This window comes from Lycium ferocissimum, chromosome 5 (genome assembly GCF_029784015.1).
Source record: "Lycium ferocissimum isolate CSIRO_LF1 chromosome 5, AGI_CSIRO_Lferr_CH_V1, whole genome shotgun sequence".
In the NCBI taxonomy this organism is placed as follows: domain Eukaryota; kingdom Viridiplantae; phylum Streptophyta; class Magnoliopsida; order Solanales; family Solanaceae; genus Lycium; species Lycium ferocissimum.
Genome location: NC_081346.1, coordinates 39,318,334 through 39,345,134, shown reverse-complemented (window position 1 = coordinate 39,345,134; position 26,801 = coordinate 39,318,334). Strand labels below are relative to the sequence as shown.

At 36.3% G+C, this 26,801-nt stretch overlaps 1 protein-coding gene across 1 annotated transcript; it reads left to right on the top strand.

Moving 5' to 3' along the window:
* LOC132056796 (ADP-ribosylation factor GTPase-activating protein AGD12-like) lies at positions 1 to 26,148 on the top strand. The gene is made up of 9 exons (XM_059449147.1): positions 1 to 299; positions 1,189 to 1,265; positions 3,197 to 3,278; positions 12,412 to 12,487; positions 13,576 to 13,739; positions 17,545 to 17,683; positions 19,896 to 20,012; positions 20,304 to 20,399; positions 25,744 to 26,148. Exons 2-9 carry the CDS (start codon positions 1,226 to 1,228, stop codon positions 26,023 to 26,025), a joined length of 996 nt encoding a protein of 331 aa, XP_059305130.1. The 5' UTR covers positions 1 to 299; positions 1,189 to 1,225; the 3' UTR covers positions 26,026 to 26,148.
* Positions 26,149 to 26,801: the final 653 nt, after the last annotated feature.

The following is a 26,801-nucleotide window of genomic DNA, read 5'->3' as shown; positions in this document are numbered from 1 at the left end:
AACACATACATTTACTTTACAAGTCAATAATATGGGAACTTGGACGGCCAACTTGTTGGATGTTTAATCAGACCTCCGTGATATGGCTAAAGTAAATCCAATACAGGGAGTTTGTTATAGTTACGTTGATGTCAATCAAATTACTAATATAGTTGTAACACATAACTGGCCATTATGAGATGTAAAACTTCGCATTTTTCTCCCACTTTCCCTGTTATTCTCTCTCCTTGCCCTTGGGCAATATCAATCTGAAGCATAATCTCAGATTCCAAGTGTGAATTATCAATCAATATTCTTAGGTGATGATTCTTCTCTCTCTCTCCTCTGATCTTTCATGCATTTCAGCTAAATATTTACCCTCTTTCTCATGTTATTTTTTTCAACGCAATCACTACTTGATGATCTGGGTACTCCATGACATATATATAAATTTTAAAGCTTATATCTTTGTATGTATTGTTGATTCTTCGAATTCTTGTGTACCTGGAATTCTGGTTGCATTGATTACCATTTATGTGATATGGGTTTGTTGGGGAATTCCAACTGCTTCTACCCTTTTTTAATTTAAGGGGCTTCTGAAAGCGGTCTGTTTCCTGATTTCTTGAATGTACATGATGCATTTAGTATGACAGGAAATGTTTCCCGGGGGAAATATATATATTTTTTTTTGAACTTTGGGAAATCATTTTGTGGACCATTTTTAAGTGTTTGTTTGGTATAAAAGTTGGTTATATACTAGGTGTAGGATAAGGCATAATAATAGTGTCTTGATGATAGTTTTGAGTATTGAAGGTTGACAACAATGTCTGATTGACTGTTGATCAAAGTAATATGAGTTGGGATATCTGTATAGGAAATGACTTCACATAACCAAACACTAAAACGCATTTTCCTCTAAGGAAAATATTTTCAGTCATACCAAAGACACCTGGTATTTGTTGCTGGTGGGAGGTGACAGGTATCCCATGGAAATAGTCGAGGTGCACGCAAGTTGGCCCCGACACTGCAGTTATCAGGAAAAAAAAAAGACACCTAGTGAAATTCTTATCCATTTTAATAAATTTCTCTTTCTATGCAATATGATTGTAAGATTTTTACAAATGCGAATATGTGAAGGGCCTGTCACATCCATATCTTCCTTAAGTTCTTCAGCTGACTGACTCATTATATGTTGGTTCCTTGTAAAAGGTGGTCAAGTTGAAGGAGAGCAGCTTAGTAGAGAGCAATGAACCAGCGCCCGTCTGCACTTACAAGACCAACTTCAAGTATGATCTCACTGCACCATGAAAAGTCTACTCATGTGCTAATTTAGCTTTGTATGGGAGTAGTTGCTTCACAACAAACATCTTATTGTGTCTTATGTGTTGTTCATGATGTATCTGGATGTTGCATCCAAGAGAATTTTTGTAAATTGAAGCATATAAGCTTAAGAAACTGCAAGTTTGTAGTCCTTGATACAAATGTGTAAATAATTACTTCTCAAATTTCTGAGACGATAACGTTCATAAGAAGTAGCTGACTGTAGTTACAGATACATGCAGAAATAGTGTCTCTTGAATGCGTGATATCATGCTGTTTATCTAGCTAAATAGTGTAATCAAAATAATATTGCAGCCCTTTACTATTATGCCGTGTCTTTGTATTAGTGCAAATTTGGAAATACAAACAACCCTTAGGAATTATCAGCAGAACTAAAGATTCGATTTTACTGGAGATTTTTTGTCTGTAGTTCTTCACATTTATGCGCATGCTCAGACTTCCTCATTGATGATAGCAATATAAAGATGCTCGTAGGAGAATTTCAACCACACTCTTCAGAAGTCAACCACCTCCTGTTTAGTTCTGGTTCCCCTCTGTTCATCTCTTAAGGTTATGGTGGCGAACTACAAAGGCCTGGTCATTCAACTGAGTTGTGAAGGAGCCTTGAAGAATAGTGCAATCTATATATAGTGTAAGCTATGTCTATAGAACACTTTTGTTGAGACCGAATAGACCTTTGTTTTCAACATTGGTTAAAGATGTCAAGGTCTCTTGCTTTATAAGGGAATTGAAAGCAGTAGGTGGAGCTTCTACAGTCATGTCTGGTCTAGAGAGTCTTTTTGCCACCTGATTAAACTTTTTTTTAATTCCTTTATTGTTGTTTGATAGGTTATCTGGCTCATCTTAGAATAAGTTCACATGAAAGTTGAAATGATTACACTAAAGAGCACTAACTTCTTAGCCATGTAGGTGGATGCCCATGTTTGTACTGAACATTTGATTGTTAGACCAGTGGTAGGGCTAGGAATTCCTCCGAGGCGATCAAAAAGAAGCTTTCTCGTGTTTATGGGATTCGACATATATATATATATATATATATATATATATATATATATATATATATGTGTGTGTGTGTGTGTGTGTGTGTGTGTGTGTGTATACACACGCATATAAGAAGTTTTTCCACCTGTATACACAATACAATTTTCCAGCGAAGAGGGTTTAGTTGAACCCCCTCGGCCAAAGTGGCTCCGCTACTGGTGCTAGACCATTTTGAACGGCTGGAGCCGCATACACTTGTATTTTGATATTGCTGTTTACGTCATACAATTATTGAGAAATTACAGATTCATTTAATTGAGAGAGGACTCTAATGAAAGACACCTGGTTTAATGTGCCAAACTTTCTGAAACTTCTTACTTTTCTTGAATTTTCTCTACCTATTCCTTGTAAATAGGTCTAGGGGATCCAGTAAGGCATTGGTCATTTACAAAGTAAAAATTGCTTATAAAGAAAAAAAGAGCCGCACCCTTTTTATTTATTTGTTTGATGGTTATTGGGCCATAGTTTCTACAACTTTACATGCCAAACATTGATGGCTGCACTATTGATAGTTGACAGAAGGAGTCCTTTATGAGATAACCAATGAAGATTTGGAGTTGTAAGCTTTAACTTTGAAGTACAAATTTTCTCGTCCTCATATCATAAAAGATAGTTGGGCTGGTGTATTGTCAGATTTTTGTGCAGTTTGAGATAGTTCTATGCTTTTGTTTCTTCCAAGTAACTGCTATCTTTTGCTACAAAGTGATAATACGATCTTCATTAGTCATAGTAAGCTACTACCATGTCCTTGTATAGATACTTCCTATCTTTTCACTCTTTTAATAATTAGATTCATCTTTTACTTTTTGTGTGACTGGTAATTGTAAATTCACAGGCAAGAGAAGATTGAAAGACCTTTTGCTTCAAAAAGATAATCGTGTATGTGCTGATTGTGGTTCTCCAGACCCTAAATGGGCGTAAGTTTCAGCATCTGATGCCTACTCATCTTTCTATTTGAAGAAGTGTGGATACATTTTGAATAATATAACATGAACAGGAAATGCATAATCCAAATATCTAATGATTTTATTATTGTAGTTTATGGGCCTCTCTCTATATACACATAAATTTGAATTTTTAATATTATTTTGATTCTTTTTGTGGTGTTGTCACTTTCTTAGATGTAGCTTTCTTTATTATTTACTCCTGGTCTTCTATAACTCCTGCCATTTACGTAGTCAAGCTGTTCCTTGAGGACTGTATGTATGTTAAGCTAGCAAAGGCTTCCCTCATATAGATAAACCATATACTGATATCCATCAGGTTGAATGAAAAGGGAAAAAGTGATTAGATGAAAAGCCCATTTAGTTCAGTTTAGCGTCTAACATTGAAGGTTAGCAATTAAAGACCTTTATATTGGCAAATTTTTGTAATGTTATGGTTAGAACAAATTCATTTGTTATTATTCTGGTAAAAGACTGCTGTTTCCTTCCTGATATAAGCTTCTGGCCTCAACTACCCTGTTGGTGTAGCCTATTACTACCATACCCAGCCTATGGATCATAATTAAAGCCATCCATTTAGTAATACCTAAAAGATAGAAAATATGGGACGGGCTACTGAAAAGATAGAAGATGGGCTACTCAAAAGATGCCTGGTTGGGTCTTTTGGAGTGGAATTTAAGGAAAAACCTACCTTAAATGAAATAAGGAGATGGTCGACAACAATATGGAAGGAAGCCATCGGGGTGAACATCTATGAGATGTATGGAGATTTATTTCTGTTCGAGTTTCCCAATAGATACATGGCAGAACAAACTCTACAAGGGCAGTGGAACTGGAAGAACCACAGATTCAATCTCGAATGGTGGAGTCCAACAGTGGGCTGTATGTCAAACTCTATTAATATCAAAGAAACATGGATCAAAGTTGTCGGAATTCCATTACATTTGTGGTCGCACAAAGTTTTTCAAGAGATAGGTCAACTATGTGGGGGATGGGTGACTACTGAAGAAGAAACAAAACTTAAAAATCACATGAAGTGGGCTAGAATTTTGGTGTCGAACGATGGGAGAAGTCTGCCAAAAGAAGTCACGATTTCTCGAAATGGTATCACTTACCATTTTCCCATTTGGGCTGAAAGCAAAATCAGATTCGAAACTTCGCCGGAATTTGAAAGGGGAACAGCTGGAGAAGAAAGGGTAGTGAAAAATCCAGTCCAATCGATTACCCAGCAGGTAATGGAGAGTTGCAACTGCAACAAAGTACAACAATCCCATCAATTCAGGGATTCAAATTCAAAAGGGCACATGGGAGAGGTACAACCTACAGCTGCAACAGCTGTTGTGAAAGGAATAGGTGGAGCATGTGAGAGGCACATGATCAACTTAATGGAAACCTCAGAAGTGGGCCCATTTAAACAGCCCATTACTGAGAATACAACCTTAAGGAAGATTGGGCCTGATCTAGCAGGCCAAGTCATATTTAATGACTTAAAATGCCTGGGCTCCCCAAATCAGAACAGAGACTGTTCACTTGAAGCATTAGAACCTGGATTTCTTCGGTCAACAACGCAGGAAGGCATGCAAAGCATAGAACAACGATTCCCACCAGAGGAGATGATGGTGACAACATCAGAGAATGGGGAGTTGGCTGTTCAATATGCCACAGTAGACCAGATAAACTGGAGTGATGAAGTAAGGAATGAAGGTACAGATGTTGCTACCCAATCAGCTGTCCAAAATGCAGTCGCCAGAATTGAAAAATGGGAGATTGAGGAGGCAGAACCAATCCATATTCTACAGCAGCAATTGATTATGGATAAACAGAGGGACACATCAATTTGGGTACAACAGAATATGATCAAACTGGGGAAAATGTTGGGCAGACTTTCAGGGCCATGAAGAAGAGGCTTTGGAATTATTGTTACAAGTTGATAGTGCTAGACAAGCTAGGAAAATGGAGACTGAGATGGGGAGTAAAGAGAGCAAAATTCAAAGGTGCACAAGAACTGAAAAATCTTGTGACCTTTGATGTTAAATTCAAGAGCAATGAGAATAGGAGCAAGGGGAGGAACATCTTAACTAGTTCTTGATGCAATTCAAACTTGTGTCATGGAATATAAGGGGTTTGAACGACAGGGACAAAAGAAGGATGATTAATAGTTTGGTGACAGATCGAATGCAGATATTATTTGTTTCCAGGAAACAAAGCTGGAGGGGGACATATCAGGTTGGTAATGCAGATATGGGGAGGTAGATGGGTTAAATATGCTTGTTTGGAGGCTAGCGGAACAAGAGGAGGGATAATGATGATGTGGGATAGTAGAATTTGGAAGGGAGAGATTCTGGAAATGGGTGCTTATACCCTGACCTGCAAATTTGAGGCACAACTTCAGAATTTTTCTTGTTATATTACAGGGGTTTATGCACCTAATAGCTACATTGAAAGAAGGCTAGTGTGGGAGGAGATTGGCTCAGTCAGGGGATTGATGGATGGACCTTGGACAGTATGTGGAGATTTTAATGTCACTAGGTTCATCTCAGAAAAAAAAGGAATTGTGCCAGAAGAACAAGGGGCATGAGGGAATTTTCAGACCTTATTGAAGACATGAAGCTAGTTGATCTTCAATTAGATGATGCTAAGTTCACATGGTTTAAAGGGGACAATCAAGAAATAGCATCTAGAATTGACAGAATTTGGATCTCTGAAGAGTGGGATGACAGTTTCAACAACTTGAAACAAATTCCTCTCCAGAGATTAGTATCAGATCATATTCCATTGGCTTTACAAGGTGGATCTTGGAACAGAAACAAGAATTACTTCAAATTTGAAAATTGGTGGTTAGGTACTGAAGGCTTTTCCATTTAATCAAGGAATGGTGGAACTCTTTTAATTTCAGAGGAAGACCTGATTTCATATTAGCTTCTAAGCTAAAAAGCTCTTAAAATTAAGCTAAAGGGGTGGAGTAGAAGTGAGCAAGGAAACTTGGGTGCACAAAGGAGATCCTTGTTAAGCAAAATACAGAACTGGATGCAGTTCTTGAAGAAAGGAGGATGATAGAAGATGAGCTTAGAAAGGCAACATTCTTGATGGAGTATTGAAGAGCTGATTAAAAATGAAGAGATATCATGGAGACAAAATCAAGATCTCTATGGTTAAAGGAAGGTGATAGAAATACGAAGTTCTTTCACAAGATGGCAAATGCACATAAAAGATATAACAATATTGATCATTTGCTTGTTCAAGGGGAAATAACACGGGATCCAACAGATTGAAGAAGAAATTGTTGGTTATTATCAAAAGCTATTTTCAAAAACAACATAATGGAGACCTACTTGTCATTTTACTAACTGCCCAGTGTTGTCAGAGGAGGAGAAGGAGTCACTGCAAGGAAACTTTGAGGAAAGTGAAGTGCTGAAATGTTTCAAATTATGTGCAACTGATAAAGCACCTGGTCCGGATGGCTTCACCATGGGATTCTTCATCAAATGCTGGGAGGTGGTGAAGCAAGATATTATGAATACACTGCAAAATTTTCATGAACAAGGAATGTTTGAAAGAAGTTTCAATGCCACATTCATAGCTCTTATACCAAAGAAGAAAGGGGCTAAAGAAATGAGGGATTTCAGGCCAATTAGCTTGATTGGCAGCATTTACAAGATTCTATCTAAAATTCTCACTTTGAAAGATTGAAAAGAGTGATGGATAAACTGGTAGACTCCCAACAAATGGCCTTCATCAAAGGAAGACAAATCATGGATGCTGTTTTAATAGCCAATGAAGCTAAAGTAGATTCGAATGAAGCAAAGAAAGTTAAGCCTGGAATTTTATGCAAACTTGATATTGAGAAAGCATATGACCATGTTAATTGGGGATATCTTCCGAGGTTATTGGAGTGTATGGGTTTTGGGCAAAAGTGGATACATTGGATCAAATCTGTATTTCAACAATAAGCTTTTCAAGATTGATAAATGGGTCACCAGCAGGTTTTTTCAAAACTCAAAGAGGACTCAGGCAGGGAGATCCACTTTCACCTTTTCTGTTTCTGTTAGCTATGGAGGGTCTCAACAAAATGGTTAAAACTGCAAATTTCAATGGATGGATAAGAGGTTTTGATGTTGCTAAAGCTGGTAGGGAGAATATGGAGATTACTCACCTACAATATGCAGATGATACTCTCATATTTTGTGATGCAGAAGAACAACTTAAAATCCTAAGGGTAATTCTGGTTTTATTTGAAGGATTTTCTGGTTTACATATCAATTGGAGGAAAAGTTTCTTATACCCGATCAATGAAGTGCCAAATATGGAGTTGTTGAATGCTATCTTAGGTGGTGAAATTGGTGACCTACCAACCACTTATCTTGGAATACCTTTAGGAGCAAAGTCTAAATCCACAAGAATTTGGAACAGTGTGGTTGAGAAATGTGAGAAAAAACTAGCAAGATGGAAGACTCAATATCTATCCTTGGGCGGTAGATTGACACTCATTAACTCTGTTCTTGATGCTCTACCAACATACATGATGTCTTTGTTCCCTATCCCAACAGGGATTATCAAAAGGTTGGATAGCATAAGGAGGAACTTTCTGTGGCAAGGGAACAAAGAAAGGAAAGGATTTCATCTGGTGAAGTGGAAAGCTTTGTTAGTAGGGAAGAAATATGGAGGCTTAGGGATCAAGAATCTGAAAGTTCATAGTAAAGCACTCAGAATGAAATGGTTATGGAAGTACAATAACGATAATGAGAATCAACTTCGTGGGGCAGTCATCGAGCTAAGTATGAAGAGGAGGATAATTGGATGACAAAAGTGGTTACTACACCATATGGAGTAAGTTTATGGAGATCCATCAGAGCATTGTGGGATGAATTCAAGCTGAATACCAAGATAAAAGTGGGTAATGGGGTGAAGACTGATTTCTGGAAGGATGTTTGGCATGAGGCAGGAAAGATGGCATCACTTTTCCCAGACATACATAATCTTGTATTGCACCAGCAAAGGAGTATAGCAGATCATTGGACCCCTCAAGGATGGAGCTTTAATTTCAGGAGGCATTTAAATGATTGGGAAATTCCAAGGGTAGCTGAATTTTTTAGTACAATAGAGCAGTTCAGTGGACTGGAGACAGGGAAAGATGTGTTATGGTGGCAGGACAATAGCAAGGGAATCTTCAAGGTAAAGTTAGCTTACAGATGGATGAATCAGGACAGTCAACAACCCAACAACTGGCCATGGAAACAAATTTGGAAAACAAAAATTCCACATAAAGTAGCATGCTTTATATGGTTACTAGCTAAGGAGGCAGTGTTGACACAAGAAAATTTGATGAGAAAAGGGTTGCCACTATGCTCCAGGTGCTTTTTTTGTGGTGATGATGCAGAGACAGTTAACCATCTATTCCTACATTGCAAGGCAACAAAACAACTATGGAGATTATTCTTAAATCTTAAGGGTATATCTTGTACTATGCCTGGAAGGATTACAGAGGCACTTCACAGCTGGGAGGAAGCAGGGTTGCAAGCAAAGAACAGAGGTAGATGGAGAATTGTCCCTGCAAGCATTTGGTGGACAATTTGGAAGGAGAGGAACTCTAGGTGTTTTGAAAATGTAGAAAATAGTATGCAGAAAATCAAGATGAATTGTATTATGTTAATATGTTTTTGGTGTAATCAGGTCTATTCCAATGATACAGTCTCCATCATTGATGTATTAGATTCAATGTAGGAGTAGGATCTCAGAAAGTAGGAATACCTTTGTAAATATGGTTCAGTACAACCTATGTACTGTTTTGATCAGGATGAAATATAGATACAGTTACCAATTTAAAAAAAAAAAGATAGAAAATATGGGATGTTGCATCTAAGGAAGAAACAAACTTAGAGATCCAGACATATAATATTGCTTATTCTTAGAGAAAGATCTTGGAGAAAAAGATAGTGCATTGGCATGCAAACTTCTGAATTTCAAAGAGTATTAGGAATTTAGATATGCTCCTCTCCCTTTCTTCCTGTTCTTGATGTTCATTATCAAATAATTTTTATAACCGAACTGCTAGCTTCATGAGGAAGTTGCTCAAAGTTTTTATAATAAATTTTGTAAAAGATGGAGGAATGTAGAATAGCAAATTACTGATTGTTGGATGCTGTTTTGTTTGTTGAACATAGTAAAACTGTTGATAGTAACAAGTGCCAAAACTTTTAAGGATCCTCTGTAAGATAAAAACTACTCTACAAGTTTGTTATATCGTTGCTAATTTATTAATTGGTTTAGTTGAATACTTAATGAGTACAATCTAGTGAAACTAACTCTAGATGTAAGTTTATTTGGAACTGTTGCTTCCAATAATCTGTTGAAATTTGGATAGCAACTGGTTTTCTCCTGCGTCTTCTTTCGTTTTCTCTCTAGGTAAGGACCATCCTCCTTGCATTTAGGCACTTGAGCTCGATCCCTCCTGTTAAATTCCTTAGGGTGGTCCGATTTGAGATCTGTACCCTAGCTTTATGTCCGATGGTCTTAGGGATGCTTGAATTTTTCATTTTTTTTAATTGCAAAACTAAATTTCTAAGTATTTACCGAAACATAATTAAATAGAAATGCTATTTGAAAAATAAGTCGTTGAAGAGGGAAAACCTCAAATTTACCGACTTCCAGGAAACTTGCTATTGAAAAACAATAATATGATTTACGATACAAGTTGAAAATTACTGGTATATGCCTATTTAAAGCTAGAATATGCAGCTACCTATACGAATTAAATTCAATTCTTCAAGAATAGGGGTGTACTATATGTCATGTTCTTCAATCATTTCTCAGCTTCCGATTGGTTAATATCAGTTTTCACGTCAGAGTCAATTCTATATATGCTTCACTTCTCACTTTAAGTGTTTTACCAATTTCAAATAAACAAACCCATTAAAAGTTCTTCCGGTGGTGAACTCTTCATTTTTGAACTGTAATCATCCCTTTAAGCTTCTTCTTATCCAACAATAGCAACTGGAATATTGTTACATATTACATAAAGAGCTATGGTGACAAGTGCAAGCTATTAGCTTGACTTTTCATTTCATCATGACAGAATGTTGTATGACATGCGCCAAATATTAATGCTACTTTGCATTATACCGAACATTTCAAGTATTTTCAATTGATACCTTTAATATTATCTATAATATCATACTTAGCAGTAAATCTGGGGGGGAGAGTAAATCATGTAATTAACTTGTTAGGGCCCTCATTTGAGCCTATCGTACCATTTAAGCCTCTACAACAATGCATTATGCAATTCACCACAATCTACCTGCTTGTTATTTCCAAATACTTACATGTTGTAGGATCAATTGTGCTTTACGTATGAAATGCAGAGGAACTTTTGCCAGGGTTAATCTATTTGTTTGACTGTTGTTTATCTAAATGGAAAACTAAGATTCATGTTCCTCCATTAATCTTCTTCATCTTCAGGTTCACTATTGGTTTTTTTTTTTTTTGTGCGGGGGGGGGGAGATACAATTCATAACTTCCTCAGTATCAAATTGATAGTATAAAGGTGGTTTTTAATTGAAAAGATGAACGAGATGAAGATGTCATTAAATATGCAAACAAAATATAAAAAAAATGTTAGTAAATACTCCCTCCATTTCAATTTATGTGAACCTATTTGACTGGGCACAAAGTTTATGAAAGAAGAGAAGACTTTTGAAACTTTTGGTTTAAAACAAGTCATAGATATTTGTGTGGCTATAAATCATTTCGAAAAGTGAATTTGTTTCCAAATATAGAAAGAGGTCATTCTTTTTGGCACTCACTAAAGAGGAAATAGCTTCACATAAATTGAAACGGAGGGAGTAATTATTTATGAAGAGATGGAACAAGTTAACCAATTTTCCGAAATTGAAACAAAAATGTTGGTGTCAAAATCTGGATTGCAAATTTCAATCACCAAGGGCAAGTTAGAAATTAAGAAAAGACAGCTTGAGGGATTGTTAGGAGAATATTGAGAGAGAACTGTAAGTTCGTCTTGGAAAAATAAATAATTAGCGGGTAGTTGATAGTTTTAAGTTTTAGGTAAAAGTGTAAATAATTGAACAAAAAAATGGGGAATGGGGTACAATGGCTGAAATTGCCATTGCACTTTAGCGGTTGGAAGCCAGTGGTGGCTATAAATCATTTCAAAAAGTGAATTTGTTTCCAAATTTAGAAAGAGGTCATTCTTTTTGGCACTGACTAAAAAGGAAATAGGTTCACATAAATTGATACAGAGGGAGTAATTATTTATGAAGAGATGGAGAGATGGAACAAGTTAACCAATTTTCCGATATTGAAACAAATATGTTGGCGTCAAAATTTGGATTGCAAATTTCAATCACCAAGGGAAAGTTAGAAATTAAGAAAAGAGAGCTTGAGGGATTGTTAGGAGAATATTGAGAGAGAACTGTAAGTTGGTCTTGGAAAAATAAATAATTAGCGGGTAGTTGATAGTTTTAAGTTTTAGTTAAAAGTGTAAATAATTGAACAAAAAAATGGGAATGGGGTACAATGGCTGGAATAATTACCATTGTACTTTAGCAGTTGGAAGCCAGTGGTGGCTTGACAATCCCCCCCGCCGTTTTTCTTTTTAAGTGGTCTCGAACCGGTCTACCCCATGTTCCAAAGACTCATCCGATTTAAAAAATGGAAGGATTGCATTGGGCCTCTCTTGATCAAGCCAGTTCCAACTCCCTAAAGAAGGGCTAGGGCTGGTTCCAGGCCCTCTTACCAGGTCTGGTCGGTCCAACTACTTGTTTCAAAAAAAAAAAAAAAAACTTCTTGGTAGATCTGACCCTTTTATCAGGTTCAGAAGATGATGGCATTGCTTCAACCTTAAAAGATATGTAACTTATGTGCAGTTGCTCTAGACTTCTATCTCCTCTAGTTTTGAAAACCACTTTTAAGAAAAAGAAATAGTAAATAAAATTAGAAGAAAAGACGGCATAAGTGACAAGGTGAAAGGTCAATTTCTTTTAATGGTCAAAGATCTCTCCTGGCCTTTTCTTTTCCATGTAGCTCAAACTATCTTTCTCCTTCTTCCATTCCCTTAATCTTACAGTGCTTGCATTGTATTCATCAATCCCAGGTCGACCAATATTGGCGTTTTCATTTGCTTAAAATGCTGCGGTGTGCACAGAAGCCTTGGAACTCACATTTCAAAAGTAAGTTTTTCAGGGCCATTTGCTGTCTGTATTTTCTTCTTTTCTTCAGAGTTGATGCTGGTATTGATTTACAGCTTGAACTAAGCTTTTCTTATTTGAGATACGTATGTAACTTAGTTTCTATGGATTTACTTTTCATAGGGAGAGAACCTACTATCTTATTTTTTTTTTTCCAATGTCTTCATAATTGACTGCACACTGATGTTCTGATGTCCCAAATTCTATAGGTATTGTTGCTATAACCATTACCAAGGTAGCACATCACGAAGTTCTTATAGCCTTTAACTGTTTGCTTGTAGTAGTTTAACCAAATTGTGCTTGCTTCCTTTCAATGTCAAACGTAAAGTGTTTTTTTCCCCTTTATCCTTTATAATACCAACACACATGTTTGGGAGTTTGCAACTTGTTCATTAAAGAAGGAGAACAGGGTGGCAGTAAGATTGATGAATGGCTGGTCATCTTCGTCGGACCCATGATTTACTGCTATTGGCAGGTTTCCAGCAACAATTTCCTGCTGAATCTGATTAAAAGTTGTTGAAACATTCGAATTATCTCAGATTATACTTTTTAATTTCCTAAATCACTTTACCAACATTACAGAAAAACTTAACAAGTATTTTCCTATTCATGGCATGTCCTCTGTCTTGCTCCATCCTGGCACTTGCTGCTTTGCTAATTGTCTTCTGGCAATCTGACTCCAGATAACTATCCGTTGCCACAGCAATTCCGTAAATGTTTCAATACTTCTAAAGTATGGAGAGTTATATTGACTTGAAAAATTCTGTTACCCGCAGATTGATTTTGTTTTTAAGTTCAAGACTAGGGTTGGTAAAACACTAAAATTCTCAGTTTCCTTTAGCTTACTACATAGCAGGTAGACAAGTACATACACCTTAGCAAGGTCATTCCCTTGCCTTAACTCTCTACCTTTTCTTCTAAAAGTCATGCTACTACATTTCTGAAATTGTCAAGAGTGCAGATCCATGTTTTTCTGGTGCGTTTTTCCTGGCATGGGAAATGGAAATATCGTTCTTGTTAATACAAACTCTGATCTTTTTTCCCTCCTTATTATCACTACAATGTTGCAGGTTTTGTCTGTGACATTGGATGAATGGTCTGATGATGAAATTGATGCAATGGTTGAGGTTGGAGGTAATGCTTCGGCAAATTCAATTTATGAAGCTTATATTCCTGAAGGCATTTCAAAGCCAGGACCAGATGCCAGCCACGAGCAGCGTTCTAGATTCATCAGGTTAGGTCAGATGTGGAGTTTTGTTCCTTCTGTTCATCTCTACGTCTTGAAGCAATTTTTATCACTGGATATCAGCCTTCATGAGCCTTTCCTTATCGATTGTTGTGTCAATTTTCTGGCAAAATATTGATATGTGGGGTTGGAGATGGCATGAGTATGTGGCTTCCTAAACGAGGACTTCCTGCTGTTCAATAATGCTTCCATCATCTTGAATATCCATCCTTAGCTTTCCTTTCCTTCTCTACTATTTGGCCTTATCCATTAATGGCATTCTTGAATCCTGTTTGTTACTATCATGATATAATCCTCATGTAAATTAAATGATACTTCCTGCTTCTCTAAGCCAAACTCAGCAACAGTAAATGTCCATTGGTTCACATCTTGAAAATAAATATGACAACTGAGAAATTAGATGAAAATACAAAATAATTGGAGTAAAGAAGTTATGAGATATGTATGTTTTTTTTCTGAAAAGGTAGCATGTGTTCTATATATGTATGAAACAGACTGCACATGTGTGCAGTCAGCCATAATTACAGTATGGTGTAGAGGAAGAATTCCAATCTTTTGTCTTCTTACAAGGATTCTAAAACATCAAAAGCAGATTAAAGATCTTCTAGGTACTCTTGTTTACACCAAAATAGAAAAGGACTAGAAACTTCATCTTCAACTTTTGTATAGTACTGCATGTATCTTCAAAGCACCTCTGATTTCTTTCTTTCCAAATTGTCCACCAAATACAAGCTCTCTTTCTGGATGGAGAGATTACAATTTCTGTTCCAACATGCTAGAAATTCGAGTATTCTCCTTGGCATAGCCCACATGATTCCCCTTAGATTGATACATATGTTGCATAATTGATCTGTCTTCTTACAATGCAAAAGAGATGATTGATTGTCTCTCCTTCCTCAACACATAAGTAACTTTGGAGCATAATCGGTATCCCCTCTTAATGAGATTTTCTTATGTCACGCCCAAGTGTGTGGCCTAGTGGCCAATGAAGTGGGTTGAGAACCATGAGGTCTGAGGTTCAAATCCTAGCAGAGAAAAAAAAAAAAAATAGGTGATTTCTTCTCATATGTCCTAGCCTTGGTGGATAGAGGTACCGGATAACTATTGCTGGTGGGAGGTGGCAGGTAGCCCGTGGAATTAGTTGAGATGTGCGCAAGCTAACTCGGACACCAAGGTTACCCAAAAAAAAAAAAAAAAAAAAAAGATTGTCCTCTGTCAGGACTGCCTCTTTTGCCAACATCCATGTAAAGCAAGCAACTTTATATGTAATGTTGACTTTCCATATCAGTTACCAAGTCTTACAGCCAATCTAATTATTTGACATGTTGAATTCCTTATAAGCTGACTTTACAGAGAATGTGACTTGCTTATCTTCTTGCCACTTCATACAATCTTCAGTAGCAGAGGTCCCTTTGAATTGTTTCAGGGTATTGTAGAATTCTGCTAACCTACCACCCACTCTTTTAATAGTCTTCTAAAGCTAAGATTCCATCCTTGGCTTGTCCATGCCTTTCCAACAGTTGCTCCTTGCTGTTGAATCAAATTATAGATATCAGGAAACAAGCTTCTTGACCTTTGACCTAGCCAGTTATATTCCCAAAAAGACATTTTCATTCCATTTCCTACGTTGAAGCTGGACTTGTTTATGAACTTAGGACCAAGATTTCTGATGGACTTCCAAAGACCGACCCCAAAAGGACAGTATCAGAATTAGTTGTCCATTGTCCTTCCATCCCATACTTTACCTTGATTACATCTGTCCACAGTGAATGTTCTTCTGCAGCAAACCTCCATAGCCACTTCATCATCAACTCTTGGTTCTGAGTTCTCAAGTTTATAATTCCAACTCCCCCTTCCTTCTTGCTAGTTGTTAGAGAATCCCATTTGACGACATAGAATTTCCTTTTATTATTTGTTACCTTGCCACAGGAAGTTCCTTCTTAGGGCATCTTTTCTTTTCACTACACTCACAGGGATTGGAAATAAGGACATCATATAGGTAGGCATGACATCAAGTACATTGTTTATCAGAATCAACCTCTCCCGATAGATAGATATGACTTCCATTTTGCTAACTTTTTTTCACGTTTCTTTGAAACACTATTCCATATCCCTTTTGATTGGCTCTTTGCTCCCAATGGCATTCCCAAATATATTGTTGGCAATTCACCTATTCTTCTTCCAAGACACCCAGCCAAGTTCTGAACCTTATTACCTCATTAACAGGATACATGTACCTTCTGTTCCAATTAATGTTTAATCATAATATAGCTTCAAACAGAATAAAATCACCCCCCAACACTTTCAATTGTTCTCTGTCAGCATCACAAAATACCAGTGTATCATCTGGATATTGAATGAGAGATTTCCAAATTGTAGGCAGCCTTAGAATTCACATTAAAACCCCTGATCCATCATTTCCAAATTGTTAACTTGTGCAGTTTTCAGCATGTTATATAATCCTTCCATGGAAATGATGAATAAGAAGGGAGACAAGGGGTCACCCTGCCTCAATACTCCCTAGGAGGGGAAACAAATCAGTTGGTGAACCTTTTGTTAGGATTGAGAACTTCACTGTATTAATACAAAACTTGGTCCACTTGCTCACCTTTCTTCAAAGCCCATCTTCAATATTAGTCCCAGCGAGAACTTTCAGTTTAGATGGTCATATTCCATTTCTGTATTCAGCTTACATATTATCCCGGGTTTATTGTTCTTTATTCTAGCATCCACACACTCATTTGCAATGAGAATAGCATTCGTAAGCTGCCTACCTTTAATGAAAGCCATATGCTGAGCATCCACCTGCTTGTGCACCGCCTTTTTACGTCTCTCAGTCAGTAAGTTTGAAATAATTTGTGGTCATTGCCTATTAGACTGAGAGGCCTGAAATCTTTTAACTCCTTAGCTCCCACCTTCTTAGGAATTAATGCCACCTATGTGGCATTGAAACTTTTTTTCAAAAACACCTTGATCATAGAAATTCTAAACAACAACAAAAACATCAGTGCCAACCACCTCCGAACAATGGATATAAAAGGCCATAGAGTATCTACTAGTACTAGGTGCCTTATCTCCTGCACATGCCTTAACACTGTTCCATATCTCCTGTGCTTCAAAAGGACTTTGCTGACTTTGATTTTCCTCTGCAGTAATCATTGGACAATCCCTGATATTACATTGTGGTCTCCGGTCCTTATAGTCACTATTCAAGTTTTGGTATATAAAGTGACTATCTCCCTTTTGATGTCTTCAGGATTTTCCACATTTTCTCCTTTTACCAACAACTGATCAATATTGTTGCATCTCCTGTGAGCATTAGCTGTTCTATGAAAGAACTTTGTGTTTCGGTTACCATATTTCAACCGCAACCCTAGATCTTTCCTCCAAGCCAAACTGATTTGATATAGCAAACATATCTCTCAGTCAACCAAAACAGAGAATTTTATTTCCTTACTGAATACCTTTACATCATAAGTTCTCTTCCTATTGTATGCATAATAATTGGTAACTGTCCTCCGTTACATGACTGTTACATGTTATACAGTAATTTCAACTGTTATCTCTGCTCTTTACTCCTTTAAGTCCCACAATCAACACTTTTGGTTAGATTGAACTTCGATAAATGTTGCCTTCTCAAAAAAGAAAGTGAACTTAGATAAGTAAGTAGTCCCATATGAATTCGAAAAACACATTCATATCTGGCATTATCCTGATAATTGCTTCACTTGGATGAGAGTTTATGGGCATCTAGGTCTTGTTTTCATTGATGTAAGCACGTTTTCTTTTGAAGGTCTAAGTATGAACGTCAAGAATTCTTGAAACCGAGCTTGCGTATATTGTCAAATCAGAAAAAAGGTTCTCTTAAAACAAGTTTATCCAGCAAGATCACGGACAGCTTTCGAAGTTCGAGTTCAAGTTCACAAAAATCTGTAAGTTCTAAAGTTCTTACATTGTACTGATCTTTAACCTCTTTCCAGCTAACAGTCTTCTACTACATAGTGTTGGACTTATTTTGAATATTCGATAATCTCACTAGGGCATCTTCCTCCATGCATGTAATGTGTCAAAATAATTCTTGCTGGTGTTGTCTGAGACATTCCTTTTCTAGTTACGTCGAGGGTAGTGGTGGTAGAGACCATTATATTTGTTTGTAAAATTAGTACTTAATCACACGAGAAGTACAATCAATATACAGTTATTTCAGAGAAATGTTGAAAATCATGCTATATTAAAAGTGGGAACATTCTAATTCAAAAGTTGAATTACTAATTTATCCTTTAAAATTTGATTTACCCTTCAACAACTATATTATACTTTCACAATCCAGTGGATTAACCAAATTAACAACTCTGCATTTATCAAAATGTCATGACTTCGAGAAAATGAATAATTAACCAAAAGACCAGGTTCATTTATATGATAAGATGAGTCTAGATCATCAATACCTTTGTCATATTCAAATAACGGAAATGACGTAAAAGATAAATTTATTGTGGCAGCTCAGGGCTCACAGCCAATGTTACTTCTCTAAAGTTTGGTTCTTATTAGAGACGTGATAAAATCACTGCAACAGTTTTACTAATATGATCCTTTACGGATTAGCATATAGCGGAGTTATGATTCTGTTTGACATTTATGCAAACTGTAGAGCATTGTTGTTGTTGCTACCCGACTTTAAATACTACTGTTGTTGTTCTGAAGTTGAACAACACGTCGTTTTGGAAAGATTCTAGGTAAGAATCAGAAAACTGATTCTTTTTTGTTTTTTTTTTTAGAAAAATAATTCTTAATTAGTGTTTCTTTTTTGCTTATTGATTACTCCAGTTATAATTAAACATTTGCCTTCATGTATATTTACAATAGTTAATAATAATCTTCTGCCTAATTGGGAGTGAAATATTCTCTTCTTTTCAGTTTTCTTGTTTTTGCATTTTCTTTGATACATTTGAAGACATCTAACATCGGATCGATATTTTAATTGTAACAATGGACGCCATATAGACTAGTAGTGCATGTTTCAGGAGAGCACAGTGAATAGATAAAACAAAGTGTGCTTCTTAGATAATGCACTTATTAATCAATGAAATGCAAAGAGATTTTAAAGACATGTCTTTTTGCTAGTACAATGGTTACTTGTCATTTTTTGTGACTGATTAACTAGTTATGATTCCAAGTCAATAGAACTAATATGTATCCACCGCATAAGGAAGACTTCCATCAGCAGGCATTTTATCATTTTGTATCTCAAATTTATTTCTCTTTCAGATAGGAAGTTGAGGAGATTTCTGTTGCTTCGTTCAGTTTGAATATTGCCTTTCTCGACTTAACCAGGTCCTTAGGCCTTAGCTTCTAACTCTTATCTGTTTACATTGGGTCATAACCCAAAATAACTGCAAATTACTTGACATCCCATTAGTAAGAACCAATCCTCAAATGCTAAAATCAGAAGTTGCTCAACTCATTCCTTGTGAAAAAAGGGATCTTTCTTATAGTATATGTGTTTTTTCAAAAAAGTAAGTAATATAATTATAAATAGTGGTATCTAACACATAATCGATGGTCTTTGTCGATATTTAATCAATTTGAACTGAAGTATTAGGTTAATGTGTAATATTATCCTTCTAACAAAACTATAACTAATCTTTATCATTTATTGAGAATTTGCGCTCTTTAATCTCTATTGTATATACAACTCAAACATATACGCTGATATGAGATTAAACTCTTATTATTTAAGAATAAAATTGGTAATCATTAACATGGTGACTGTAGTAGAAAAAAGTATTAATAAAGAAAAGTTTCTTTCTCTCCATAATTCAACTTTCAAAAACATGAAATTAAGGATGTTCTTTCACATTCTCTTGGAAATATTCTTCAGTTTGTTTATGTTTTACAAGCACAATAAATATCGATCAAAGAGGCAGACCATTCACCAGTTTGAGAACATTTTCCCCTTCAAATTTCATGCAACTCGTTGCATCATATTCTAGTATCATTTATACTAGTTTAAATGTTTGTATTGATTAACATGGAATACACGTGTTCAGAAACTAGTATCATTAAATGTCCATCTTGCTTCTATGAACATCCATCTTGCTTCTATGATCATTTCTATGTTGTTAATGCTCAATTTGGTCACAGGAAGGCATGGTAGAATTCATTGGAATGCTGAAGGTTAAAGTAATTAAAGGCACAAACTTAGCCATCAGAGATATGCTCTCAAGTGATCCTTATGTTGTCCTGATGCTTGGGAAACAGGTTAGTCATTCTTTGACATGTGATTCAATTTTCGGTATGAAGAGAAGGAAGGGATTTAAAGTCTTTTTTTTTGGTCATTGTTAAATGATTTAATTGTGGTAGAATTCTCTAAAAGTTGTCTCCAAATTTTAAAAATCCTGTTTTTCCCAAATACTGTACATTCTTGGTTTTGCTTGGCGAGTTGTTAGACCTTCTGATGCTGCATGCTCCTACTCATACATACTCTCTCTCGGAGAATTGACAAGTAGAAGTTTGTTCTGTGCTTCTCTCTTACCTGGTTCTTTTGTTCAGAAAGTGCAAACATCTGTCGTAAAGAGCAATTTGAATCCAGTTTGGAATGAGGAAGTAATGCTTTCTGTTCCACAAGATTACGGAGCTGTAAAACTGGTAATAATTCCATCCACCTTTCTCAGACAATGTTGAGTAACCTTTTCTCCTTTTATTTTTCTTCCTCTTGTGTGCTTATTTTTATCTATATAACTCTTCAATGATTTACTATGACGGTGCTGCATATGCAGTTCGTTTAGAGGATTAAACATGAACTTTCTTTTATTAATTATACAAGATTAGATATATTCCTTAGTTGGCGTTTAAACTCCGGCCAGTTTCTACATACACGGGTCTTTTTGAAGCCATGATAAATGAACCCTAGACATCAACTAACAAGCATATCATTCCTCGTTCTCTGTTCCCGGAATACATCAATTGACATGCATATCATTCCGCATTCTCTGCTCTTGGAATATGTTATTGCTTCTTACTGATGAATGGATTAATTCATGGAGCTTAATTGTGTTAGATGAAAATGGTTGTGTAAAGGAGAAAATATTGCAGTTGATTGGTTTTCTTCTGCTGAGCAACTTTGTGGTAATTGCTTTTCACTATTGACCAACGAAGCAGCACCAATCCGGAGAAATATACTTGCATAATTCTGTGAGACCATTTTGTAAGATACGGAGATAATTATTGAGTGAAATCGCATTGCCTTTTTTCAATTATAATTTATTAACACGAATAGAACCTCGACTATAAGAATACTGGTGGTGGAATGAAGAGGTGCAAAGAGTTATTGGAGCTAAAAGAGTGTTATAGGAAGTTACCAGAAACAGAAGAGGGAGAGGCCTTTGTATAGAGAGCTAAGAGGACAGGGGCGGCTCAATTTAACTGACGGCCTAAAGCCAGATTCCAGTAGGAGGCTTTAAGTTCCATTTTTTGAAACAATCATACATTATTCGGGAAAGGGTCAAATAGACCCCTCATTATATTATCGGTCCAAATATACCCCTACCGTTATACTTTCGGTCCAAATATACCCCTCCCATTATTTTTTGGTACAATTTTGCCCTTAACTTTAATGGAGGGACACATGTCAAGCTCAGAATTAAATGACCCACCCCCAATTTTAAATACCCGGTTCCTTTAGAAACCCACCCATTTAACCCGACTCATTACATTACAGATTACATACTAAGGAAAAAAAAGTCATACGCCATCATATCTTCCCCATTTTATAAGAGAGAATTTAACCGAAGGACCCTGTAAATCTGCATTTTTAAGAAACTAATCCTCCCTTTTTTATGCTTTTGCTGCTGCTTTGCCTGAAAAAGTGAATACGGAGGAGCAGAATAGTGATAAATAGGCAAATTGATATAAACTAACATATAATACATATATATACTCAAACTCATGCATATGCAAAAGGGGCTGTTGATTAGAGCTAAAAAGAAATCACTAGCATGCAAGAGAAGGTAAACCACCCTGAAAATTCCCCATTAATTCTCTAATTGCCTCATGTTTTAGCTAAATAAATTTGATGGAAAACAGCATCTGAAATGGGGTTCACGAAATAATTGAAGCCCAACAGTGTTCCCAGAGAATGGCCATCAATTTAAGACTATCCGCCTTCTTCAAATTATTCCTCTCCGATTTTCCTTAATATTTAGTCTAATGGGTCGGGTTAAACGGGTGGGAGTCTAAAGGAATCGGGTATTTATGATTGGGGGTGGGTCATTTAATTATGAGCTTGACACGTGTCCTTCCGTTAAAGTTAAGGCCAAATTTGTGCCAAAATATAACGGAAGGGGTATATTTGGATTGATAGTATAACGAGGGGTATATTTGACCCTTTTCAGATAGTTCAGGGGTATATTTGACCCTTTTCCGTACATTATTGGAAGTCATCTAGAATTTTAGATGCAAAGTTGTTAATTTTGTTCCTAGGCATGCATTTATAGTGACTTGTTCATATCTAAAGAGCACTCTCTATTAATTTTTAAAGATTTCTTTATTGTCGGTTAAAATTTTATCAAGATTCAAGAACTCCATTATGTCGGCCCTTCCCCGGACCCGCGCATAGCGGGAGCTTAGTGCAACTGGCTGCCCTTTTTTTTAAGAGCTCAATTATGAGATTGTATTAAAGTTTCAACTCTTCTCCTTTTTCTAAGTTTTGAGTAATTAACCTGGTTCATATTTTCTAGTTGAGATATTTAAATTCTAATTAATCATATGAAAATCAATATAGACCTATGAATAAAAATAAATAACAAATTACAAATTAAAAGGGATAAGAGAATGGCGAGTTAGCTAGAAGTTGATAGCTTGATATGAAAACAAATTTCATTGCTTTGATTTCCTTGTTGCAATGCTTGCTAACCCGAAAAAGAATGAAAAATAATGTGCATTTTGATTTATTCAATATCCTTCAACCCTGTTTTTAGTGAGAATAAATAGCTAGCAGGAGAAAGAAAAGAGAGTATAAAGTACTATGTTTTCTTTTTTTTTGAGATGGAAAAGTACTATGTTTTCTTATGAGAATGAGAAAGCAAAAAAGAAGAATAATTTGGATTATATATGTAAATTATCTCAAGTATATGTATATATACTGTAAAGAAAGACAACAATGACAACAACATATCCAACATAAACCCACAAGTGGGGTCTGGGGAGGGTAGGATGTATGCAAACTTACCCCAACCTTTGTGGGGTAGAGAGGCTTTTTCCTATAGACCCTTGGCTCAAAAGAAATGTATTCAATGCAGGATTGCAAGGAAAATAAGACAACAAAATACAACATACAAAACTAATGAAGCAACAAATAGCAATGCACATTGAAGAATACGGAACTACGCAATAACTAAATAACACTCAACTACCTACTAACCTTCTACCTTAATTCTCGGCCTCCAAATCTTCCTATCCAAAGATCATGTGCTCGGTCAGCTGAAGCTGTTCCATGTCCTGCCTAATCACCTCCCCCAACCATATAAGTGGAGAAAGATAGAGGGGCAGGTGGCTCAGTTGGTTGCGCATGGGGCTTTCATAATGGAAGTCTCAGGTTCGAAACCCCCTGCCTACGACAGCAGGGGATTTGCCTTCTGGGTTGAGCTCGTTGCACGGGGCTTGCTTAGTGCGGGTTACCTCTTCTGTGTGGTTTGCGAGCTATTGCACAGGAGCTGGGTTTACCTTGTGCGCACCCGAAGGGTAGCGGCTGCGGGTTCCCATGTCATCAAAAAAAAAAATGGATAGAGGGGCAGGCCTATTACTCACCGAGTTCACGAACATGCACAACCTGACCTTGATTCTCGATTATAAAAAAAAAAAAATGATCTATGAGGATTCATATGGCCCACCCTAACTTGTTAGAGGCGTTGTAGTAAATCTGATGGGAAGATCCCTATTTCTCAGAAACACTAAAGATGCTACACGCATTTTCACAGGGTTTCAGCTTGCACCAAAAGAGAATGGAAAAAGTGGGGGAAATACAGCCATGCTCATTCTGTACATTTTAAACTTTATTAGTCCTTATAGAGACTGTTGTAAACATGAAATCTCGTAAGAGCTCCTGCTCTGCATAACTGCCCCCTCGACGTGACAAGTATTCTCCAGCGGTTTCTAATGCAGTAGCTGATTTCGTGTTACAGGATGTTTTAAAAGTTAATTTATATATATATATATATATATATATATATATATATATTTTTTTTTGAGTCAAAGGATGTTTTAATATATATTTTTGATGAGCTTAAGGTCTTCAGAGTTAGATCCAGCATAATTACGTACTTACTTCAGCAGGCAGTATTATGTTTTAGGTACACACTTTGGTTCTAGCATTTTAAGAGATATTCAGAAGTGTTAAGATTTATCATACAATGCCCATGATAGAAAAAGCAAAAAAAAAAAAAAAAAAAAAAAAAAAAGGCAAAGGGAGGAAAAAATAAAATAAAAAGGCAAAGGGTGTCTTACCGTATGTGATTGAATGGATAATCTTGCATTCATTCGAATGCATAACTTTCTACATTCTTTCTTCCCCTTTTCCCTCCTTAATTTGCTTTTCGTATTAGAAGATTTGGGTCCCTTCGATTGAAAAGTGAGTTCTTGATTTTACTAGCAATTACTCTTTAACGGTTAGGTTCCTGAACTCTGTTCATCCTATTCCTGCTTTGAACAAAACAGTTGACGGGACTAACCTCTGTGGTTCAAATTTTTTTGCTTTTTGCTAGTCAAGCAGACAAGATTTTTCCCGAAATACCCTGTACCTTTTCTTAGTCATATATTCTGTCTATGGAGGTAAATGAATAATCCATATGTATGGGTGTCAATTAGACTTTTTTTCGATCAGAAGGCAGAATATCATTTTTTTTCCCTTTTGGTTATTCGTAAGAGCTTTTTTCCTGGTATACTGTACTCAACAGTATTTATCCAGTCAAAAAGATGGCGAGCTTTATTGAGCCACTTGTTTAACTTTTGCAAAAACTATTTGGACAAACAAGGTCAATATCAAGCACTTACCATTTCTCGATTCTCTCTTTGCCTTTTTCTTTTGTTAAACTGAATACTGACACACTGCCAACAATGACCCTGATGTCTAATTAAAATCTTATGTGTAAGCAGAAAAAATTGTGCTACCGATGGTAGTTTTGGAAATCTGTGGTAAAATGTGAGGACCTTCTTGTTGCTATCTAATCAGCTATAAGGATGCTCTTACATTGGTATCTTTGTCAGAATCTCGGCACAGTTCAACCGTTCTTTCGAGGACAAATGTTGCTTGGATGCTCAAAATATTTCATTTAAGATTTTGCCCCCCTCTTTCTGAATTATGTTTACTGTTGGATTCGATGGCCCTATGCCTCGTTAAATGAACTTCCTAGGACTAGCTTTTTGGGTTTCAAAAAAAGAGAGGTAGATCAGTATTGGTTTTCTACCTGCTTGTCTCTAACGTGGTGTGTCAAAGTTGGGAAGTACTGTGAGTACATCTCAAAACTGGTCTGTGCCAGTTTACTTGTGCAGAAGAGGATTTTTTTTTTTTTTATGTGCTTCTTTGTCTTTACCTTTTTATTTTTCTCCTTTCCCTTTTAATTTCTTTTCAATCCCAAAGATAAAATTCCCTATCTGTATGTTGAATTCTATTTGAAAGAAGTCTATCCAAATAGTTGCAATGTGTATAAGTTCTGTCATGATGAGCCTCAAAAACAATTGCCAAGGATCTCTGCTTCTATATGAACTTTTGATGTCCCAGAAAACCTTCCTTTTCTTCTGACATCCGAATGCCTATGCATTCCCATGTTGCATGTCAAATTACTGAGACTTGTGATATTTGGGAAACTATTACTGCCGAAGTAAATCACTAACTTGCCTTTTACCTTTTATTTGTGGCGATGTTAGGTCCTTATTCTTATCTTGCATTCATTTTTTCACCATTACTCTCTATCTCTCTTTTTACTTGGAACTGCAGCAAGTATACGATCATGATACATTTTCTGCTGATGATATAATGGGGGAGGCCGAGATGGACATCCAGCCTATGATAACATCTGCAATGGCATTCGGAGATGCTGGAATGTTTGGTAACATGCAAATCGGAAAATGGCTAAAATCAAATGATAATGCCCTACTGAATGATAGCACTGTAAACATCGTGGATGGGAAGGTGAAACAAGAAGTAAATCTTAAGCTACAAAATGTAGAATCTGGAGAACTTGAATTAGAATTAGAGTGGATCCCTCTTGACCAATAGGTGTATATAAGATTTTAGAAATTTTTGCTAATTCCCCTCCCATTTGCATTTTTTGAAATAATTACGTGTATGAACTTTTGAATAAGAAATATTGGATAATCCATGCTGTTGTATTCTCTTGCACGTTCTATTTATTTCTCAGTGGTGTGTTCTTCCCTAAATTATGCACATTGACCCAGATTATTTTATTTTTGGCAAATTTATGGACGGAGATTTCTCTTTCTTTCATGAGAAAGTGTTAAAGAGTTCAAGCCTTGGATACAGAGAACAGGGTGCCCATACACGAATTCCGATTAGCGAATTTCAAATAATGTGAATATTAATAAAGCCAAAAAGTAAAAAGGAAAAGGACACCACATGACCTTTTAAGAATAAGAAGAGACAAACTTTATCCCTACTTTGCACAAAGTACCGAATTGGATCTTATGATTAAACTAATACCAAATCTAGCTAGTTCGTTGCTCAAAGCCGGACATCATCGGCCGTTCAATGAGATCGTCGCCGACTTCATATCAAGCTTCCCTCCCCATTGACAATTTTATGCCTGCATCTCTCTCGCTTTAATACTTAGACGTAAATCTCTCTCTCTCTATATATATATCTTTGCCTTTGAAAATTTTTTAGGGTTTGAATTGGTGTATGATGTACAAGAAGGATTTTTGTTGTCCGTTTAAGATTTTCTAGTCGGTGTATGTGGTGACCACTTTTTGAGTCTTTGAAAGAAACAAGAGGTTGATTTCACCATATCATGTTGACGGCGAATCCATAGGCATCCG

Bases quoted from the DNA above. Each gene is read 5' to 3' on its own strand.
- LOC132056796 (XM_059449147.1), top strand. From the start codon at position 1,226: ATGAACCAGCGCCCGTCTGCACTTACAAGACCAACTTCAA. The intron at 13,740-17,544 runs GTTAGGTCAGAT...TTTCTTTTGAAG, and splicing joins CAGCGTTCTAGATTCATCAG to GTCTAAGTATGAACGTCAAG. The intron at 20,013-20,303 runs GTTAGTCATTCT...TCTTTTGTTCAG, and splicing joins TCCTGATGCTTGGGAAACAG to AAAGTGCAAACATCTGTCGT.